This window comes from Nicotiana sylvestris, chromosome 2, assembly GCF_000393655.2.
Source record: "Nicotiana sylvestris chromosome 2, ASM39365v2, whole genome shotgun sequence".
NCBI lineage: Eukaryota > Viridiplantae > Streptophyta > Magnoliopsida > Solanales > Solanaceae > Nicotiana > Nicotiana sylvestris.
Window position 1 is genome coordinate 115,290,488 of NC_091058.1, and position 23,043 is coordinate 115,313,530.

The window sequence follows — 23,043 nt, forward strand, 5'->3', positions numbered from 1 at the left end:
AGAAATGCAATTTATTAGGAATCTCATCTTTTTTTCCAAAGAAAGAACCTGGGAAACAAACATCAACCAAATATGAACGCTTTCAATAGGACCGACCAGTGTCATATATGCCTTTACCTCAAAACGTGGGTCACGCCAAAATGCACCATATCCATTTGGTGGATAATTCTGTTGCATAAAACCATAAAGCATAGTGCCATCACAAAATTGACCAACAAAAAAAGAAAATTAAATAACTAAAAAAGAAAAAGCAAAGAAAATGACAAAAATAAGGACAAAGGTGGATAAATACAAGGAACATCTAATCAGTTGCTGTCGCAACTTGCAAAAGACGCAGTCGTTTTTAACGTCCAGCTTATTAAAACGATGCCGTTTATATCTTCTCTTCCCAACTTATCGTCTCTTCCTTCTTCCTCAATCCATTTCAACTGTTGCAGAGAGAGAAAGATAAGAAAGAGACTTTTAATAAAAAAATAAAGATATTTTCATTACCTTGCCGACCATACATAAAAATATCTACTCCAATAAGTTCATGACCGGAAAAAGGTCAAAAGTACGAAAAAGCCACCGCCTTTCTCCTCGATTTTCTCTTTTTCTTCACAGACAGCTTCTTATCTGAGGGTAAAAGCGACTTACCACTTCGATCACCAGCTCCGGTAACTTGTGCCACTGGGATGTAAATCGGAGCTTCGGTTTTCTTTAAGAGTGCAGCTGAATCTGAGTTAACAAACGAAATGGATCGAGGTCTGATTCCGGGTCCGGGTATGGATATGCCGATCATGCACGACAGTGACCGGTACGATCTTGTTAAAGATATCGGGTCGGGTAATTTTGGGGTTGCGAGGTTGATGAGAGATAAGCAGACTAAAGAGTTAGTTGCTGTCAAGTATATCGAAAGAGGCGATAAGGTTAGTTTCCTATGCAAATTTGGATTCATGGAATTAGTAACTCTGCTTGTGTTTATCTGCTTTAAATTTGGGTTATTTCTTTCTTCGCTACCATTGCCTGAATAATCAGCTGAATGCCAGTTTTTCTGGTTCGTTTATACCCACTGATTTCGGCTTAATCTATAAGAGTTTTTTTTTCAAATATATTATTCTGCTAAGGTACTCTGCACCTACTTATACTCTTAGATCTGCCTTTGTTAAATTGCGAGTGTTAAATGAGGTCATTTTCATTGGTGTGAGTTCCGTGAACTACTTTTTTAGCAGATTTATTTATCGCAGGATAATTGTGATAAGTTCTTTGAATTCTTTAACAGGTTAAATGCAATAATATTATTTATTACTTTTTTGGGAAACTTTCAAAATGGTTATCTGAAAGGGGCTGATTTTGCTTCAACTTTGTTTTCTGGTTGGTTGAGTAACATGCACCACTTGGTAATTTTTATACTAGGTACTAATCAATTTTGCTGCTCAAACTGGCTGGGAAGGGTTCTGTTTTGAGTAATCTTCTGGCTGGTTTGTCAAGAAAAGTGAACATGGACTTAACTTGATCCAAGAAGCTAGCTTGAGAGGTCAAAATAAAGATACTACAACTCGTACCCTCAAACAAAAATGGGACTTTATAACACATTTTCACGTTTAGGACTAGATATTTGCAGTGCAGATAATGTAAAATGTCAGTCCAACATTGAATAATGCAGCATCATGGATGAATCTGGCTCTAGTACCCTGATAAAAATATGGACTTTACTCAACCTCAAAAAGTTAGTTCAAGAGTCGGATAGAACAAAACCATATAAAGAGACTACAACCCTTACCCTCAATGGTTTGAGCATATTTAGACAATAAGTGGGTATGAAACCCTCATACTCATTTCTGTGACCATATCAGACGTTCCCATTTATATTAAAATTAGGAACAGAGAGTATTTTCTTTTTAGCAGGCTGAGCAACGGAGAGTATTAGAGTAAAATAAGTTATTCAGTGGATTTTTAGTTGCAAAATGCATTAACTGTATTCCTGGCTATGGGTTTCCAGGCTGTATGCAAGCATGTGTATATTTAGGTATTACTAGTTCATCTTTTTAAGCACTTGCTGCAGACTTTATCATGTGCTTTACAGCTATGTTGTGCAGTAAGTTATTTGTGCTTTAACATGTTATTCTTTTCTTGACCTGCAGTTTGCTAATAATATGTGTTTCAGTAGATCTAAAAGATCTATCTGATATTTCTGATCATAAGCTGTGCTCTTTATCCAAAATAATACTACTATAATAACCATAATAAAATAAATAAATAAAATCATAAGCTGTGGTCAATCTTGATGAAGCTTTGTATTGGATTGTACTCCAATGCCTAATGTGACCTAGTCTAAGCTCTAGCGCTTGTAATTATAAACCTTTTAACTGAGCCACCCTAGTCCCTCTCTTCCACACATTAGATGAAAGGACCAATTCAATATTATGATGAAAAGTTTGTAGTGTGAATTATATCGGCTGCATATGACACTGCTCATTTCTTCTCCCATCTTCTGGCCTTGCAGATAGATGAAAATGTTCAGCGGGAGATAATCAATCACAGGTCCCTGAGGCATCCTAACATAATTAGATTCAGAGAGGTTCGCCACTGACTGCCCCTTTAGATTCAAGATAGGATGTTATATATTTATGACTGGTCTGCTTAAAATTTTACTCTAGGTGATTTTGACACCAACTCATCTCGCTATTGTGATGGAATATGCATCGGGTGGGGAGCTTTTTGAGAGAATTTCTAATGCAGGGCGTTTCAATGAGGATGAGGTATTTAACCTGTTAGTTGTAGAACTCTTTGCTTATAGCAGTGCGAAATTTGTAGGGTTACATAATCTCTTCTTGCACAGGCTCGCTTCTTTTTCCAGCAGCTTATATCTGGCGTCAGCTACTGTCACTCCATGGTAATGACTTGCCCTGAATATTTACTCAATTTCTTTTAGTTTATTAAATATGGAGATCATATTGGAACTTTATTCAGCCTGGTTCTGTTGTATTTCTTATTGAAGCAAGTATGTCATCGTGACTTGAAGCTGGAAAATACATTGCTTGATGGAAGCCCTGCTCCTCGGCTAAAAATTTGTGATTTTGGGTATTCCAAGGTACTAGGGCTCCCCATCATTAGCCACTCACAGAGCTGTCTAGGTCTTCTTAATTTCATACAAGACACATATACAGCTTGTATGCATATGTGCTCCCTGATTTCTTAATCTTGAGTTGTACTTTTTGCAGTCTTCTCTGCTGCATTCACAACCAAAATCAACAGTGGGAACTCCTGCTTATATTGCTCCAGAAGTTTTGTTGAGGCAAGAATATGATGGCAAGGTAAATTGGTTTAATGTGCTATGTAATAGCAGCACTGATACTTTATGTAAAAAAGTAATAACAGCAAGTACCAATATTTTTTGTTTTCGAAGTTCCTTTTGTGATGCATATGAATGCTTCATGCACATCCGAAGTGAGCTTTTCTTTGGCCGACATTTACTTATTGTCATCTGGAATGTCCAGCTGAGCATCCTTCTTATCCCCACTCCCCATAAGAGGGGAAAGAGAGCAGATGGTGTTCTTGATGAGCAGAGGCATAAGTGGATTCATATATTACTTAACTTGCTTCCCCACCACCAAAAAAAAAAAGTAGATTATGAAAATTAGGGCATCTTAAAGGTGTCTAAGTGACCTTATAGAACTCCATATCTGGGAAACTGAAATATAAAGAAATGTGAAAATTATTAAAGGAGCATTTCTGGGCCATTTCGCTTGAGGCCATGATATGTTGGGTAAGCAATCTTGTATGGCCAGCTGTCTAGGTTCATATCCTTTTTGGGATTTTGACTTCTTTGTCTCCACACAATAGCTAGTCTAGTCCTGTTATTTCTAGTTATGTTGAATGCTTCAATAGTGAGGTGCTAACAACAACAACAACAACAACAAACCCAGTGTAATAGAAGCTTGGGAAATTTTGTTTAGAATGAAGTATCATTGGTATAGAAGCTTGCTGTTTCTAAACTTTAGTTTCTAAGGACTGGATTCTGTTAGTGCTGCCCATTGAACAACGTCTAATATTAAATTGTTAATATATTGTTAACCAACCTAGTCAAAATATAGCGTGAGAATTACACCTTGTGTGTGTTTATATAGTGAAAGGGATGCTAGGTTGTTGATGAAGGAGAAGTGGAAAGGAAGAATACTTTTATTATGCAGAAGTCAAAAAACAAAATTTTGTTTCTAGAATATACCCCAACTTTCTCTGTAACTTGCCAGTGTAGGTTTCTGGTGGGTTTTATATAGGAAAGTATATTTCTATTGCTGGATTTAGGGGGGTTACTTTGAGCAAGTTAGACCAGAAGTTGAGGTATATTTTAGTGACAAAATTTTGTTTTGTGACTATTGGACTGTAAAAGATTAGCTCGGTTAGCATCCATGAAATTTCACTCAACCTTGGCCTTGTAACATCTGTTGCAGTCTTTTCTCTTAAGAGGATGAATAGCGATTAGCTTCTCAGGTGTTCATTCTAACTATAGCTTCTCAATGTGTTGAGTACTTACTATGTATTCTATCATGATGGCTTACTTTTGTACTGTGTGATTTTGACATGAACTTCAATCAACAAGAGAATGTCACAGATGTTATTATTTCAGGTTGCAGATGTGTGGTCATGTGGGGTGACATTGTATGTAATGTTAGTGGGTGCTTACCCTTTTGAGGATCCTGATGAACCAAAAGATTTCCGGAAGACGATAAACGTACATCTTAATCATTATCATGACTTCATTCCAATTTCTTTTGGATTTCTTATTACAAAATGTTAACCCCTGGCTTTACTGCACAGAGAATCCTGAGCGTGCAGTATTCTATTCCAGATAACATTCAGATATCTGAGGAATGTCGCCACTTAATCTCAAGGATCTTTGTTGGAGATCCGGCACAGGTTAGTGTGGTTTTAAAAGTAATCAGTATGCGAACGTGGGTAGATAGAGTTTTGGCATGTCCCTGTTGTGATTGCATTAGAACTTTGACTACAATCTGATCCAAGCTTGCCTATAGTAGTAATTGCTGACCACCATCCAACTACATTGTAGTTAGGCACCTCTTTGAAAATGTTGTCTAGCCCCATCTTGTACAGTCCTGATTGACTGGCATGAAGTTAAAAAATATAATTTGACTTATGTGTTGTACCTGTAATAGTAGGAAACAAATACATTACTTGTACATTCTCCAAATAAAAAGAACTACACTGCTTATAGGAATGTATAAACTGGGATGAAGAGAAAAATAACCAGAATTTTCTAATTTCTTTAAGGTGTGTCAAACATTTTGAGATATTGCCAAAAAGGGTGTCACTGAGTAGTCTTGAAGATAATACAGATTGTAGTTATCACTTATGCTTATGTCATCTTCCTTTGCACATGGCACAGAGGATCACAATGCCTGAAATAAAAAATCATGTATGGTTTCTGAAGAATCTTCCGGCAGATTTAATGGACGATAAGATGATAAGTGACCAGTTTGAAGAGCCTGATCAGCCAATGCAGAGCATAGATACGATCATGCAAATAATCTCAGAGGCAACAGTACCACCAGTTGGCTTGTATAACTTGGAAATGATGGATGATGACATGGATGACTTGGATTCAGATCCTGATCTTGATATTGATAGCAGCGGGGAGATCATATATGCAATGTGAGTGCACCTCATTGCCATGCTTGTGAAAGAAGTCGTACTGCAATCTTACAAGAACATTTCTGGACTTCTTGGTGTTCAAGGCATAGAGATTATTGAATACTCAGCAGCAAGAACATGGACTGACAATGCTTGTAATTAATCAAGTTCTTATCCTGGAAAGGGGCTTTTAGTGTACCCATGAATTATTTCTCCTATCACCATAGGAGGAATTGGCTGAAAAAGTAATGGAGTTTTCATACTTGAGTTCAAAATCTCTTCTCTTATAGTGTTATACCGTTAAGTTCGTTTGTAACTCTTGTACTTGCTTATTTGCTTTTGTGTCGAACCATGTGTCTTTGTGGTTTTTGTAAGTTGAGATGCTTATAGTCTTAGGGCTTGTGTATAACAATATTGTTAGCAAAGATTTTCCTTTATGTATAGTTTAACTAGCCCTTCTGGTTGATGTTAGATTTTCCATAATAGCAGAGTGCATTTTTCCTATTATGGTCAAGTGACATCCAGAGGCCTCTGACAATGTGGCAAGGTTGTACCATGAGGTGTATCGCTAAATTTTTGAAGAAATTACTAAGGCAATGATCCTTGAGGAACGCAAAAGCAAAATGCCTCAATTCCAAGTTTGTTATATGAATCCTCATTGTCTACATTACGTTATTTAAGTTTGTTTCAGTCCAATATTATATAAAAATTTCCAGAGTTCTCTTGGCAAACAATCCACAGCCTCGCAACCAAATATAGCAAGAAATCATAGTTGCCGGAGGTTAAGAATCAGCCTTGGAAATTCTGAATAAGAGCAATGCCTCGGCACATGGTCTCCAAAAAGTGGGTTAGAATCTCCCCCAAATAAACCTCCAGTCATAATTGATGGCAGCACTCACAGGGAATGTTTGGGAAGTAATTGGCGATTAATCCCAACTTTTTTTGCAACTCTACTGCTTAAATCTTATATCATCTAGTTCTTGTTGTTTTAAGTTGAAACTTTTGTACGATAGCCTGCTTATTAAAGATTGATGTCAAACTTGAACTAACATTTCAGCATCTAAGTAATAGATGGCAGGATCATTTAAACCTAATCTGCTAGAATTGCCACTGTTCCGTGCGGCTCTTCGTCAACAGCAACGAAATGGTTCCTTGCTAATCAAATCTATCTTCCTTTTTAACAAAATAAAAAAAAGCATCTATACTACTATGGATTGCAGACAGTAGTATTACATGCATATATAGTAATATATCAGGGCCAAATCCCTATCCAAATTTAAGGAAACAAAGAAGTGGCCCTTCCATAAAATCAATATACTAAGTTCCTCTTGAGCTTCTCGAAGTTCAAACTTACATCAGCTTGATGTGTTACTAGCTTTCTGCATTCCAACTTCAATGACAGCTCCTAATAAGATGTCAATTCTTGACACTGGTATGAATCTCATGAAGTAATATGATCAATCTTGAGCTGTGTCTTTCAAAATTCACTGAAAATAAAGTTGGAGAAAGTTCAAATTTTGTGTTGGGATATTTAGAACAGATGCAACTAATACTGCCTTCACCCCCGGCTACCAGTTCTGCTCAGTTTGTTCGAGTCCCAAAGTTGCCTCAAGAAACTTCTCTTAAAATCAGATAAATAATGATTTATGCAGCAAATTCAAATTGATATCCTCTTTTATCACAGTGATTCTCAGATTCCTCAGACGTTCCTTATAATGTTCCCACAATGAGGCTGTTTCTTCATCACATACAACATCTTCCAATTTCACAAGTCTTAGCACAGAATTGGGAAGCTCAGTAAACCCCAAGCGGCTACCCATGCAGATAGTCCGTAAAGAACAGAGTTGATCCATTTCTGTTGGCAGGAAATCCAGTTCCACACAATCATATACATCAAGAAATCCCAATCTATTAAGTTTTACTACTGACATTGGCAACTCGGACAATTTTGTACAAGAATGAAGCCTCAGTACTTCCAAATTTGTCAACTTTCCAAGCTCTTCGGGAAGGGAAACTAATTCGTGACAATAACAAATGCTGAGCTTTTTAAGATCAACAAGATCACATATTTCAGTTGGTACTTCCACTAAATCATTGCAGTACTCTATATTCATCTCTACAAGTTTTGGCCATATGTAAAACATATTGGCAGCAGAGTTTTCAAATGCCTCACCAATTTCACACATGATGAAGGAGATTTTCCGCAAATTTGGCAGCTGCAAGTTGGCTGTAAAAATGGACGTAACAGAGAGGCGTTCCAGGCTGATTCTCTTAAGATTGAGCAGAGAACAAAGCTGAAAGTTATTTAATTTGGCTGGGAAGAAACAATTGTTTGTCACAATCAAAGTTTTCAATTGGCTCATTTGCTCTACAAAAGGTGGTAAGTTGTAGGTCTTTGTTTCAAAGTTCAACACAAGTACTTCAACTTTAGGAAATTGCATGTCATACCAGTCAGACACGAAGTCTTCATCTGCAATTCAGATTCATGAAGTTGTAACTAACTAGCTGAGGCAAGATTTAGCAAGTTTGCAAAAGACATTTCTATTCTTGCCCTAAAAAGGAGCACAAGGGATGGATAACAAACCTGTGAATATAGACAAAACTTCCGCCTGAAGTGGTTGAAGTCTTTGTTGAGACCACCACTTAGGAAAGTCATTCCCCTTGATGTTGATATATAGTCTCTTTCTCTCTTCTACTGTCTCCTTATCACACTGGTGGATAACCAGTTCTCTCAGCAGATCATGCTGCTGTATGTAATGCAAGTTATGTAATCCAAGAACTGCTGGTGCATCCTTTCTGGAAATCAGCACGACCTAAACAATTAGATATTGGATAAATAATCCATTCAAGGATATCTGCTAACGTAAGGTCAATCAGTGGATGCAGAGAAGAAGTTGAGTATACACCAAAAAGATGGAACCAGGATAAAATGAAGCCAGCCGCTGCACTATTCTACAAGCTGAACTGTATGAGTTCAACTCAGTTCCAATTCTTCTTTATCTCATGAAATTTAGTAATTTTGTCCAAAACAATTTAGAAAGTGGAAAAGAATTTTTGATGACTTCAGCACATTAAACATTGAGGCACACAAACAGATAGTCAGCGAGTGTGTACATGTGACCATCTAACACTACAGCTTTGTAGTTTCTCTTGACCTTTTCCCCTATAACTAAAAATCTTCTAGTTCAGTTCCATGCAGTAATTACACGTAGAAGTAGCAAATACGGTAGAGTTTCAAGACAAAAGTGATACCTTGCAAGGGCGAGATTAACCAGATTTTGTGAAGAGAGTTGAAAGAAGATTGCCATTGCCTTCATGCCATCTTCATCTAAATTGTATCGTTCCACCCACATATCCAGAAGTGCAGCAGCATGAATTCTGTGGTCTTCAGGAAATGACCCTAGATCCAGGTAACAGTCTCTTAATGTAGTTGCTTCACTGCTATATAGATCTATTTCATTCAATGCATCAATGCTAGTTCGCAGAGTGCGAAGCAGATCATTCTCGGTAGGAAAGAGAATGTGTCTTTTAGACTGCAACATCACTCTGTTAAACCATATCAACTCAGGCTGTCCACACAATGATCGGCCAACAACTTTAAGAGCAAGTGGAAAACCACAACAGCTTCTCACCACCTGCCATTGTATACCATCAGTTAGCACCATGTAAAAGTACTTTGATATTACTACACAAAGTAGACAACTTTATAAGTAACTATGAATTTGGGCAGATTTTGTTTAGAACATCACACCTCTATTATTTAGCTAAGACGCATTTTCTACTCTTTAATATTTCAAGCACATGAACAATAGCAATTTATATATATTTCACATGTTTTGATAACCAAATAATTATTTGAAAAGACCTTTTTAAACATAGATAGTGTTTTACCTTATGAACAAGATCAAGTCGCACATTAGGGATGCTATCTTTAAATGCTGAACTATAGAAAAGAGCCTTTGCATCCTTCTCGCTCAAAAGCTTTAATTTATATGTATCAAATTTTGGGAACACAAATCTTGAGGTGACCAAAATCTTAAATCCATGTATCTGAAACATAAAACTCTCAATGACAAACTCTGATTCAGACCAAACATCGTCCAGCACCAGCAGTACAGGTTGAGATGTATTTCTCCTTAGGAGGTTTTCAAGTTGGCCGATGGCACCATGTTCAGAAGCAAAGTCTGTCACCTTGTAACCTTTCGTCTCAAAGATTTCCCCTACAATGCGTCTGATGCTTGCTTTTTCAGAAACAGTGACAAAAAGGATGTCCCTGTATTTGGCTGTTAAGAGACAATTAGATCAAATTATGCTGAAAGCCTGAAAGTTCAGCAACAGGAATTTTTTTTAGAAGGCAAGAAGCTTAATATAACACAAGTACATGATGCAACATTACTTGTCAACTACTCTTGCCATAAGTAGAGCAATCTGTATAGACAATAACTTGATTCAAGCGGTTGCTACTCAATCATAAAAATAAAATATATACGTCGAAATTCAACTGATAAACAGACAGATTAGTATTGATTACAAAATCGATGCAGGTAGCATTTAAATTCATGCGCTTTGGTAAGAGAATTAGCTAACTGAACTTACAAAGGAAAGCAAGAAGTCCTTCTAAAGGATATAATGGAATTATTGTATAAGAAAAAAAACCAAATTCACAACTACATGGAATCACAATGTAAGATTAACATTTTACATGATAAAATGCAAATAAACTAATAATCAAGAGTCCACTTGAACTAATTGACATCAGACATATTATGAAACGAGTTTAATTTCTACTATGCACTAACAGTGTAAGGTCACTTAAAAAGGTAACTAGAATTAACAAATCAAAAGAAGTGAGATTAATAACCTGGAAAATAAGGCAGGTAACCAGCTCCAACAGATTAAAATACACTAATAATGTAAAATTGTCTTACACTGTCAGTGCATATATGCTAAATCATTATCCAATACCTTTGATATCATGCTCTCGACAAACCATTGCCGCCAAAGTAGTCTTTCCACAGCCAGCAGGAGCAGAAAGAACCACCACCTGCTCTTTCTCCTCAAGCAGCTTTACTTTCAATTCTTGAAGTGGCAAATCAAATCCAACCACAGCATCTGAAACTTGTGGCTCGTCAGACCAACCTGAAAATCCATTCCCATTTGTGCTACCAAAACTATTACCATTCATCCACCCTGAAGACCCATTAGAGTTTGTAAATCCAATACTACTCCCATTTCTCAACGAAATACCTCTCAACATGGAGCTAATCTGATCCAATTTCTTACCATGTTCAATCACATTGACAAGAATAATTTTACTATCTCTACACACCTGAATAAAACCATGAACCTGGCAAAACCTAACCAGTGAATTTTCTAACTTGGTCAATTTCCTCGAGTAGTTCCATTTTTTCAAAGCGTCGTAGCATTTAGTCTTGGAACACTTACGGACTAGTTCTTCACCTGCCAATAGCTGCTTCTTGAACATTTCTATTTCGTAATCTCGGCCGTCTAGTGCTTTGTTTAGCCTCTCGATATCATCGAATACTGGTTTGATCTCATTTAGTGTGTTGTTTAAGCTTTGGAATTTGGAACGGAAAGTGGCAATTTTTATGCCAACATCAATAACGGCTTTGAGTAGCATGTCGAAGACTGGACCCAAAGCAGCTCCTCCCAACAGAGTTGCGGCCATTGCTACATCCCCAAACTGGCCTAATTTAGGAAAGTTGTGCTCTCCACGAAAGTGTGAGCCTAAGAGTTAAGCACTGGGATGCTGAGAAGATACTATGCCCAGAGCTCGCAATTGGCTGGAAATTTCGTCCTCAATTTGTTTGTTGACTTTTGCGAAGTTACCGTCTCTATCCCACTCCCACTCGTATAGTGAAGTTACCGAGTAAGCTGTGAGTTTGATTTAACGCAAATTTCAGGACTTTTTCTTTCGGACAAGTGTACATAGTAATAGCACCTGTAATTAGAGTACAATAATTTTCATCAAACTAGTTTCATTTGGCAGGATGTGACACTATTTTTTTTTTTTTTAATTTATTCCAAAAAGAGTTATTTTTTTTATATTTAAAAAAATTATTTGTTTTAAACTTAAATAACGTCACATGTTCAACAATTGTGTTAGAGTTGAAACCGAGTGTTAATTTACAACGTCTTTATCGATACGGAGAACTTAGTTTACATAATCCGGAAAATAAAAATTGAATAGGAGCTGGTTTTAGAGATCTTCAGCGTTAATAGAAGCAAAACTAACGCGGTTGAACCCGACGTGAATCGAACACGCAACCTTCTGATCTGGAGTCAGACGCGCTACCATTGCGCCACGGATCCACCATGTAACATTTTCCTATTAAGTTTATTATATTTACTCTCTACATCATCAACATTACTTCCGGAACCCAACATACTCATCCAGAAGATAATTTATATCATTTGTATATATATATATATACCTAATTACAACATATGTAAACTGAAAGATTCAAATTCATACAAAAATCACATTCACTTTATTACTACCGAACACAGTTTTTTTAAAAAAAAAAAAATTGGAACCAGTGACTACTCCATTTTCTTCCTTTTCTTCTCCTGCATCCTGTTCTTCATTTCCTGCAGCTTGTTCTTCATTTCCTGCAGCTTCAGCACCACCGTGGCATAACATCTTTGATACCTCACTCTTACTTTCTGCCCCCACTCCTTAATCTTGTGCTCATATTTCACATATACAAATGGTCCAGTCAGTCCCCCCATGACGCCTGTTCCCAAAGCCAAGAAATTAAACACATAACTAAATCCTTTCACTAAAAATGAATATACAATGTGTGTGTGTGTGTGGGTGGGGGGGGGGGGTATAAGCATAAGAGATTGTACTACCAAAGTAGAGAAGCGTAAGTAAATCAAAGTAGCTAGCAACCACCGAGATCAACCCCAAAGAAGCTACAGTTCCGGCAAAAACGAACCACTCTTTCTCGGCACTCACGCTAAATATTAATCGCATGCATTTTTCCACACATTCCCGGATTTTTGTCCCCATTGCCTTAGCTGATTCTTCGCTTATATACATCGCTGACATGTCCACTTGCTCTCTGCAGAAACAATAGCCACAATAATATAGCTACGCGTGTTCAAAGCTAAGACAGAGAACACAGGCAAATAACGATAGATATGATTGCTTACTTCCCCAAGAGCCTATGTATGTTACCCCAGAAAAAGAGAAACGCGATCGCTAACATGGACATCCAGGAAAAGAGAGTCACGAATTTCAATTCATAGACTTCAAGCGCTAGCCATATCGCTGTAGCTGCTAAAAGTGTTAGAACACTCAAATTCTTTCTCCTCCATAAAATTACATCGCTGACTAAATCTGAAAAGTATAGTAAAATACATGTATCAGTAACTTTGCCCAAAGAGCCAAGGTGAAGAAGGACAAATCTATTAAGGCGAGTGGGTTGTGAAGGAGAAATGAGACTAACCTGTATTGTTGCCAACATCACGAGTTGGTGGTGAAGGGGTTGGAGACTCTGTTGAAGTAGTGTGCACATTGGATGCTGCAAATAAAGCAAAAATTATAGATAGAAATGGAGATAAGAAGGGAATCTTTCACTGGATGAATGAGATGGAGAAATTAACCTGATTTGTTGCGAATTTCACGAGTTGGTGAAGGTGGTGGAGAATCTGTTGAACTCTGCATATTGAAGGCTGCAAACAAAGCAAGAAAATATAGACAAAAGAAAAGGGACTCAAAAGTTTCGAGTACTTTGTAAGAGCAATTTGAGATAGGTATTGTGTTCAGCTGAGAAATGTGAAGGACAACAAAGAGTGTAGAACAACTGAGCAGGTCATTCGAGATAAACACATGGCGCTCAATTAGACGAAACGTGGATCGAAACCACGCAGGGTCGCGCCACGATGTAATATAATGATCGTCATCTAAATGGGCTGCTTGTAATTAAAAGGATTAGAACCCGTTTGAATTAGCTGACAAGCATTAGGTGCTGAAAAGTAGTTGAAACTGATTTAATAAATAAGCAGTTATGCGTTTGGGTATAAGTGCTGAAATTGATAATAAGTTGCTTAAGTATTTGATAAAAAAAATACTGATAAGCTCTTTTTTCTGTTAAAATGACTTAAATAACCTTAGAACTGTTTACACTTATAAGAGCGTAATTTCTTCAAAATTTTAGATTCTAGATCGATTTAAATACAAAATATTCTATTTGTCATTTTATTTTAAATATAATTGTGCTTAGATAAGATAATTTTACTGATAAATATAATTTATTTTATGATAAGCATATAATCATAAGTTATAATAATTAATAAATTAACAAACGTTTCTCAGTAAAAATAAATCTAAATAGGATAAAATATTTGAAGAGAAACAAAGATCGTCTTCATCACCACAACACTTAGAAAGCAATATGCCAAAAATTTGATATGTCGTCATTTATTACATATAGTTCAAAGATTAATACACAATCACATAGATATAAATATGCAAAGGAATAGAGAATTTGCTTATCTTAGATAGTCAATGAGAATTGCAGACTTGAAGAGGCGGGGGGAGAGGATTTAGATTGAATACTTGAGGCAGTGAGTATCAGTGCAAGAGTTTTGTTCTAAAAAGGAATATTTTAAGGATAAAATAGTAAAAATGTTGGTCAAACTTAAAGTGCTTATAAGCTAAAAATTCATAAGCTGAGTGTGACCAACTTATGACTTTTGGCTTATTTTTGACTCATAAGCACTTGGCTTATAAGCACTTTTAACTTTACCAAACGCGTAGATAGCCGAAAAGTGCTTATAAGCTAGTTTGACCAGCTTATAAACTTAACCAAACACCCTCTTAGTTACCTCCTATTGCAAAGGTTAGGTTGATACCTTATTTATTTTAAATAAATATCCTTTTAAAAAATTATATTCCATAACTACCTTTTGTTTTTTTATAGCCAAATATGTATTTATGGTAACCTCCTACCCTTAAGTCATAAAATAAGCTTTGTATTATTTTTCTCTCTTATATCCCCTCAAATTTCTCCTATCCCCTATCCCATATCTATTTTCCCTCTCTCTCTCTCCTTCCCGATCTCATATCTTATTTTCTTCTTCTTGTACAATTTCAACAATTGGCAGTGCCTCTATCGAAGCCTTTCCAAAGATTTATTATCAAAAGGGGAAACAAATCCAGCGACGTCTTGCTTCCCAAATCTTTCGGGTGGCAGTTATAGCAAAATATATTCGAAATTGGAGCACCTGTGTATGAACTTCCAACATATTATGATGGACCAGTGTATTATACTGGAACTCCAAAATATTATACTGAAAGTCTAGTATATTATACTAGAACTCCAGTATAATATATTGAAATACCTGTATAATTATACTAAAGCTACAATATATTATACTGGAACTTCAGTATATTATACTGGAACTCCAGTATATTATTGTATACGGTCGTAATCAAGTAGGCTCGATTTCGTGGACTCGAGGGTTACTTAGAGAGCAAGATCAAAATATACCAGACGCGGGCCCGGTGGCAAAATAGAAGCTTCGAAGGTCGAAGTGCTCGATGTGCACCGAGGCCGATTATGCCTAACCACGAGATGATGTCGTCATGGTTTTGTAATAGAAAGTGCAAGATTCTCGCAACGTCCCTAAGATCACGACATGAATTCCGGAATAGATTTGTACGGGTTTGTACAAAATTGTACTAGGCGGTTAGACATGTGTCCCAATAAGATTCCCTACTAAAAATGAAAATGTACCTAGCTAAAGACTCCCTATTATATAAAGGGGAGCCCATTCATTTGTAAGATCATCAATCATTGGCAAAAGAATATACATTCTTACTTTCTTGCTCATTACTCATCACAATTATCTTTTTATTTTATTGTTCTTACTGGCCTACCTCGAGGTCACCTTAGCTCGAGGTCGAGACTTGCTTGCACACTGGTTTGATTCAACTTGCTTCCTTAATCTATATGCTTGATTTCTTGATTATCAATTAGTATTGGACTAAATCACGTATCTTAAAGACCTCAATACAAATTTAATTGTTACTCGAATTTAGGGATAAGAAATGGGCGGATAACTTATTATAATCTTTTGGATAACCTTGAAAATATGGCAGCAAAATGTTGCAATTAATATGACTCTTACAAGTCTTGCAAGATGTTATATTTTGGTCAAGTAAAGTGGCTTAGTCACCACTTGAAGTAGGCCCACACCCATTCAAACACACTTAAGAGATGTGTGACCAATTTACTTCATTTGGTCTCTTAGATTTTCAAGAGATTCAAGTAAATAGTTCTTTCCATTAAGAACTCGCGTTAGACCTCATGAATGAAATTATAACATTTTCCTACTCCAATACTAAATAACACATGATGAATCACTTAGTAGGCATTGGATTTGTGTTACTGTTGTGAGATTTTGCAATTATAAGGGAATATGGTGAAATCTTTCTCAAGAAAATCGGTTCAGGTATGTTAAGGCTATCCCTTCTTTCTTTTGGCATGATCCATACGGCACAAACGAAACATGCAAATGCACAACTTCCACAAATGACTCTATTCATAGAAGTATTAGAAATGCCTACATTCTTGAATTCCCATGTGTCCTATTATTTTATCCTCTGTTCATGAGTCTCAGAAAAATACGTAAGTTGAAAAAGTTTACTTCATGATATTACTCAAAGACATAATTGTCTTATGACATTCCGAAAGATTTTATTAACGTACTTCACATGCATTGCATTCATGTACATTGACTCATGACCAGATGGCGTTATATACGCATATATATGTATATTATATGTATATGAGATATGGAAAAAGGCTACGGCGTTATATACGCACAACCACCTGATCAACTGGTATATGTTGATGATTTTGCCCATAGTGGCCGAGATGATATGATGGGATGCCCTCAGAGGCTGATGATGTTATGAAACATGTACCTATGCACGACATGATATTCATACGCATATGCATGACACTATAAGTATTTCATAATTTACAAAGTTTTCCAGACTTACAGGTTGAGTTATTTACTCTATATTTCTTCCATGTCTGTTATGTACTTATTTATATGCCTTACATACTCGGTACACTATTCATAATGACGTCCCTTTTGCCTGGGGATGCTGCGTTTCATGCCCGCAGGTCCCGATAGACAGGTCGAGAGCCCTCCAAATAGGCTATCAGCTCAGCGGAAGATGTTGGTGCGCTCCATTTGCTTGGAAGTTACTTGTTTAGTTAGTATGATTTAGGCGTGTATTGTTTAGTATGGCGGAGCCCTGTCCCGTCCTTTATGTTAAGTATGTACTCTTCGAGGCTTGTAGACAGATGTCATATATACAAATGTTTTATGGCCTTGCCTTCCTATATTTTGAGTTTACAAATAATCATGTTGGCTCTATAGGCCCGTATATTACATGTATAACCTTTTATATCAGGTCAGGTCGTCCTATATTGGATAATCCCCTATGTTTATTCTTGTCAATGAAAGTACAATAAGAAAGATACGTTATGTTGGTACTCAGTTGTGTAAGGTATCGGGTGCCCGTCGCAGCCCATCGGTATTGTTGATACCCAATTTTTCATATATTATTTTTCAAAATGCATATATATATTCAAAACTATGCATTAGCATCAAATGATATTTTTTCCATAATTTCTACATTTTAAAATTAATTTATCTCAGTATTTTATTTATGTAAACAATTACAAAATTGCATCACAAATGACTTCACAACATTTCTTGATTTAATTTTACTATTTATAGTCATATTAAGTTTAAACTATTTCACAAATGGCCAAATTTATACTTTTTGGTTATAATTGCAACAACTTTGCAATTATAGCCCAAGCATATATTATTGAATTATTTTACCAGAAAATGGTCCATTGTATTTTTAAAATATCGAATAATTATTTCTATGCATGAAAATTATTTTTATAATTTGTTATTTATTTTATAAATTAATTTTACTCAATTATCTGAGTATTTAATAAATAGCCCCTTTTGTTTTCAGACTTAACCCAAAAAACCTAGACCTTAAGTGGTCATCCCTGCCTTATTTGATTGCCCGTATAATTGTGGATTCTTACTGATTCCTTTACATGGTATGATTGAGATTCTTTCCTTAATTAGACCCCTGTTATTATTGTTTGATCAATTACCCCTAATTAAGGGGTCTATTCTGAACTCCTTTATGTGATTGGATTTTGTGATCCTATGATTTCCTTAATTGACTGAATGTTGATTCCTTTACCTTATTTTGTTCTACTCTTAAACTGCTATATATACACTCTTGTTTTACCTCTCAACACACAAACACTTAGTTCAGAATACACATATACACACACACACACACACACACTTAAACTCTCTCTTTTTTCTCTGCTACTTGTGCTAACTATTGGTCTACCCAGCTGAAAGCCAAGGCTAGACAGTGGCATTATACTTGCTTTACATTCTGCACTTTGCCTCTTTAAACTGGTATGTCCCTAGTTCAATTTTGAAACTCAAACTCTGTGTGTTCCATGTCTATAAATCTATTCTTGCACTAGTTCGATTGGCAATGTATTCAATTTATCTTCTTGTTTACTGCTTTATTCAGCATGTCTAAATTCTATCTTCTCTTGTTCAAACGTGTAATCAACATGTCTAGGTCTCACTTTCTTGTTGGATACTTGGCCAGCATGTTTATTAGTCTTTGTTTACTCCTTTCAATTGGTGTGATTATGTCAGTAACTTAGTCTCTTAATGTACTTGATTGACCCTAATTATATGGCTAATCCTATCCAATGCACCCATGTCTTCACCATGACTATTCCTACACTTTGCCTCTATGTCTTAATTGCCTATTATCATGACGTACCTGTTAGGTCTCTGAATCCGTAGACTCCTAATTATTCTGTGCATTTGTCGTCTATATGCTTCCCCCTTGTACCTTGATCATGTGTCCCTGATGTGAGCTCTATATGTTCCCATCCCCTTGACCCTTTTTTTGTAAATCTGCCTATTAAATGGCTGTAATTCTAGGCATTCAAAGTCTATGTGATTGTATGTTGAATATTTGTTCTTCTCAGAGTTGATTTCAAAATTTGTTTTCCACTCTTAGTAGTTTCTCAAAACTGTTTCTATTCCTGAAAATCTTTTCACTCCTGAAAGTTATCTCTACACTATTTTTACTAAGAGTTTTCTAAACTATGTCAAGAAATCTCACTTTACTCTTAGACTATTAAGTTCTGCCTCTCTAGTGTGTGTACTGCCTAGAAATCCATGAGATTCCTCTGAACTCTGGCACACTGGGGATGGCCCTTCCACACTGCACATAACTAGTTCTCTATTTTAAGAAAGGGTCTTAGAGTGAGCATTTCCCAGGATCTCTGTGGTCCTTAGGGAACTTTGACACACCAGGACACACCATTGGCTATGAGACTTTTGGCATTTGAGACTGTTCTGAAGGCCTAGCATCCCTAGGTTTACTTTGGGCCTAATTCAGGATCTTTATAGATAGTTTATATTTATTTATGTAATTCATTCACTATTGGTCTGTAATAATGATATTTGTAAACATATGTTGGGGAAATTAGTAAAAGGGATGGGGATTCTTATATGATTTTTTGTGACGAAAATCGGGTAGAAATCATGCCCTTAGGATCACTATGCTTACTTGCATTAGAAATCATGCCTTAGGTTTATTATGTTTACTTGCTTTAGAAACTATGCTTTTAGGATTGTTTGGCATACTAGAAAACATGTTATAGGCTCATCACCTCATTTGTTAAGAAATTCTGCTTCTACATGATCATGATCACCTAGAAATTCTGTTATTAGATTACTACTATAATCCTGCTTAACAAAATGTCTATTCATCATGTGCATTAGAGATCCTACCCTAGGAATGTTATTGCATTCGCTTTAAAACCATGTCAACATCGCATAAATTAGTAACTATCCTGTTTAAGAAAGCAATCTCAACACCTAGATATCACGTTCTAGGATTTAATATATGTAAACCAGCTCTGTAATGTTCAGCACCTAGACCAGCATGCCTATAGGACTTAATAAGTTCCAAAACTGTTTGTTTTAAATTAATCCGATTTGTATTTAGACAGTATATTTATAGGTATCTCAGCCTACGCAAACTTGTAGGTAATTAAAATCTTATAAAAACTGGAAACTATGCTGTTTTTATTTGTGAATTGCCCAGATTCAAAAGATCCTAAAATCAGTAGGCAAACTGATTAGGTCTTTAACACTTTTGCCTTAACTCAGCATTGCATATTCTCTGCTTGTCATGTTCACCTAGATATCCTGTCATTAGGATTCCTTTCAAATGTCTAAAACACTACTGTCTGAGACGTGCATTTGCTTGTTCTATTTGTGGAGGTAAAATGTGAGCCCCCTTAATTGTTCTTTACTTGGCAGTCCTAATTGTTTTAGTTGTCGCCTAGATTTTTTTCCTTTAAGTACCTTAGGATAGTCTAGAACTGCCTAAATTAGTAGTGCTAAATACCTCCAGGGCCACAAGAAAGGGATAGGTAATGAACGCATAGGATACATCTCAAGGTTGCTAGAACGCTTTAGGCTATGACCAAGGGGAGGGTAATTGGGTAGTAAAGGATATGATGACCTATGCGCTAATGCCACGTGTAACCCCTCTATTTGAGGAAAGCTTACCGGGTACTGTACATATGTGATCCTATAGGTTAACAAACCTAGGACCTCCCTCACCTTATTTACATATGCGTGCTTAGACTTCCTATCTGTTAAACTTCCTTTATTTGCATATTTGTGCTTAGATTACCTATCTGTTAAACTTTCTTTATTTGCATATATGTGCTTAGACTGCCTATCTGTTAAATGACTAATTCACATAATTAAGTTCGGTCGGGACCCACAATTGTGGACCGCGAGGGGTGCCTAACACCTTCCCCTCAAGGTTATTTTGAGCCCTTACCCAATCTCTGGTAATACAAACTAGTTATATGAGTTAATTTCTCTAGGTGCCATAATGCACCTTAATCTGTTGGGTGGCGACTCTTCAAATACCCAATTCCAAAAAGAAACGAGTTGTTCCCAATGAATGTCAAAACCCGAACTCCGCAAGGAAAAGGGGGCGCGATAGGTATGGGTCATGACAAAAGTGGTATCAGAGCAGTTCTGTCCTAGGAGTCTACAAGCCATGTCTAGTAGAGTCTTGTTTATGGGTGTGTCATGCACCATACTTATAAGCAGGAGGCTACATGGCATTTAGGACTGTGACTCTTTCTTCCTACTCTAGATCGTGTGGTAGAGCTTAGTTGTAAGAACTCAATTTCCTAAACTCTATCTTACTTATAGTACGATGATACCTACATCTAGAAAGACGGTTGGTAAGAGATATGACTATGGAAGAGTTGAGTCAGAGGAACTCGACTTTGCATCATGCTTATGATAAGTAAATGTGAGGTCTTCAGCAGATCATGTGTATACTAAGATGTTTAAGCTTCTTGATAAGAATCCCTAATGCAAGAATGCCTATCCACTCTTATGGTAAAAAGGAATAAGTATGGAGGCACAAGTTTCAGCAAGTAAAAGAAGCGAGGTGAAGAAGGGTACGAAGCACCCAATTAATAAAGATTATCATTATTACAGTTCCGACAGAAAAATATAAGCATTGTGAGTTACCCTCAATAGTAACAGAGGTATGTATAATAGAACACACCCATCTCAGTTATACCATATTGGGGGCTAACAAGTGTAGGTTAAGAAGAGGACGGGTTATCACGATCCCGATGGGGTTAGAATGGCCCAAAATAGTGAATGGATTGTTTTCTTTAGTTGACATTTCCGAAGAATATTGCAAAAGCACTAATAGATCTCCTCACGAGACACCTAGATGGTGCACCCTAAAATAGTAAAGCTAGATATGAGAACTGAAAGCCTTGAAGGAATAAATATTACCTTAGTGTGGCTCCCGTCCCTAGTAAAGAAAGAACGTTAGGCAATTCGAAGAGCCAAGGGATGGATCAAGGGGAGCCAAAAGAAAAAGAATGTTTTGTTCGAGTTTTCAGAGTAAAGCAGTAGACATAGATAATTAGCAGGAGATAAAAAGAGAGTTAATGAAGCATTATGAGTAAGATGTGATACATGGATGACAACGGTAGGTCAAAAAAATGATGACAGTATTACAGAGTCTATAGTCAAGTGAAGGAAAAGATGAAAAATGACAGGCCTTGAGACAATAAAAGAATATAGGCCATAAAGTCATATCCTCATTTCAAGAAATAAGTTTGCAACTCTAACGTGATTAACAGAAGGAAAAGTTAGACCCCAGATTAATAGAAATCAATATGGACTGGTGAACAAGATAAACTAAATATGAATTAAGGACTGAATGATTTGATAATAGTCAGCATCATAAGAATTTTAGATTGCGTTCCGGCGATAATAGAATGGACAACAGAAAAAGATTCATGAGAAATTCAAAGAATGGTCATTCAGGAAGACACTTCCCTAAAGCAAGCAATGGGAGCAAAGTTAAGCTTAAGGGAATGTATGTGCCAGTTATACTAAGTGTCACCATTGTGAGTAAGGAATTTTGTTATCTTTAGTATTGAAGGATTACCGCAAGGCGAGTAAGGGTCATCGATGATGTAAAAGGACGCCGAAGATGAAGAGGTAAAACATCTATAGGTAGGTCGTCCTAGATGCAATTCTTAGTACTCCCCTAAAGGGGGGGGGGGGGAATATGGAATGATGTGGCATTAAGCCAGAATTAAGTGGTTCTAGTAACTATGGAATGATAAAGGAAGAATGCGATAAAAATGAGAAAGGGATGAGATGATCAAATTTTACAGATATGCTATGCTTCCAAAACATTATGTAAGCACGACATCAAGAAAAGGAAGTAAGGGTTCCCGTCCGGGATGTTGTTGATAGATAAGGAGCCAGTGCGTGAGGTAAGTTACGACAAAAGAAATAACCCAAGAAAGATTACGCGGAATATGGATATCAGAATGGGCCAACGAGTAGTTAGTAGTTGATTCAGAAAGAGTCTGGTCATGACTAGAGAAGAAGTTACAGACAAATTAGCAGATCATGCAAGATAAATGTAGTAAACCCTAACATGGAGAATTCAGCCTCGCAGTAATGTCACTATAATACTTGAGATATATTCAAATAGGAGTCGGGATAGTTAAAGGTACCATATGAGTGTTACGGGGATAAAAGAGAGTGCCACTAGGAAGACAGTCAAAATGTCAGTTCATAAGTAACCCCACAAGCACAAAGGCATAGAGATATGTCACTACAGATAAGTATAGGCAATGAAGGACATCAGAAGGTCCATCGAATATACAATGTATTAAGCTCACAGCTTTACAAGAGTCAGAGGATCCTCCCTAAGTACTACAA

General features: G+C 36.6%; 3 protein-coding genes and 1 non-coding gene across 4 annotated transcripts; 1 reads left to right on the top strand and 3 right to left on the bottom strand.

Moving 5' to 3' along the window:
• Positions 1-319: 319 nt before the first annotated feature.
• LOC104226670 (serine/threonine-protein kinase SRK2I-like) lies at positions 320-6,097 on the top strand. The gene is made up of 9 exons (XM_009778703.2): positions 320-908; positions 2,486-2,560; positions 2,640-2,741; positions 2,822-2,875; positions 2,981-3,073; positions 3,204-3,296; positions 4,610-4,714; positions 4,801-4,899; positions 5,387-6,097. The coding sequence occupies exons 1-9, from the start codon at positions 735-737 to the stop codon at positions 5,654-5,656; spliced, it is 1,065 nt and encodes a 354-aa protein (XP_009777005.1). The 5' UTR covers positions 320-734; the 3' UTR covers positions 5,657-6,097.
• A 614-nt stretch (positions 6,098-6,711) lies between these two features.
• Positions 6,712-11,510, bottom strand: LOC104226681 (probable disease resistance protein At5g66900). The gene is made up of 5 exons (XM_009778714.2): positions 10,597-11,510; positions 9,523-9,914; positions 8,884-9,266; positions 8,216-8,427; positions 6,712-8,101 (listed from the first exon to the last, which is right to left on the bottom strand). The coding sequence occupies exons 1-5, from the start codon at positions 11,318-11,320 to the stop codon at positions 7,260-7,262; spliced, it is 2,553 nt and encodes an 850-aa protein (XP_009777016.1). The 5' UTR covers positions 11,321-11,510; the 3' UTR covers positions 6,712-7,259.
• Positions 11,511-11,892: 382 nt separating this feature from the next.
• TRNAW-CCA (transfer RNA tryptophan (anticodon CCA)) lies at positions 11,893-11,964 on the bottom strand. The gene has a single exon. It is a non-coding gene; the product is annotated as a tRNA-Trp (tRNA).
• A 231-nt stretch (positions 11,965-12,195) lies between these two features.
• On the bottom strand, positions 12,196-13,407 carry LOC104226691 (reticulon-like protein B13). Its single transcript, XM_009778724.2, has 5 exons — positions 13,264-13,407; positions 13,107-13,181; positions 12,811-12,997; positions 12,508-12,719; positions 12,196-12,389 (listed from the first exon to the last, which is right to left on the bottom strand). The coding sequence occupies exons 1-5, from the start codon at positions 13,322-13,324 to the stop codon at positions 12,196-12,198; spliced, it is 729 nt and encodes a 242-aa protein (XP_009777026.1). The 5' UTR covers positions 13,325-13,407.
• Positions 13,408-23,043: the final 9,636 nt, after the last annotated feature.

Coding starts and splice junctions, on each gene's coding strand:
- LOC104226670 (XM_009778703.2), top strand. CDS start 735: ATGGATCGAGGTCTGATTCCGGGTCCGGGTATGGATATGCCGATCATG. Junction 3,297..4,609: donor GGCAAGAATATGATGGCAAG/GTAAATTGGTTT, acceptor TTATTATTTCAG/GTTGCAGATGTGTGGTCATG. Junction 4,715..4,800: donor ATTTCCGGAAGACGATAAAC/GTACATCTTAAT, acceptor TTTACTGCACAG/AGAATCCTGAGCGTGCAGTA.
- LOC104226681 (XM_009778714.2), bottom strand. CDS start 11,320: ATGGCCGCAACTCTGTTGGGAGGAGCTGCTTTGGGTCCAGTCTTCGAC. Junction 9,915..10,596: donor TCGAGAGCATGATATCAAAG/GTATTGGATAAT, acceptor GTCTCTTAACAG/CCAAATACAGGGACATCCTT. Junction 8,428..8,883: donor GTTAATCTCGCCCTTGCAAG/GTATCACTTTTG, acceptor GCTGATTTCCAG/AAAGGATGCACCAGCAGTTC.
- LOC104226691 (XM_009778724.2), bottom strand. CDS start 13,324: ATGCAGAGTTCAACAGATTCTCCACCACCTTCACCAACTCGTGAAATT. Junction 12,998..13,106: donor TGATGTTGGCAACAATACAG/GTTAGTCTCATT, acceptor TATACTTTTCAG/ATTTAGTCAGCGATGTAATT. Junction 12,720..12,810: donor ATACATAGGCTCTTGGGGAA/GTAAGCAATCAT, acceptor TTGTTTCTGCAG/AGAGCAAGTGGACATGTCAG.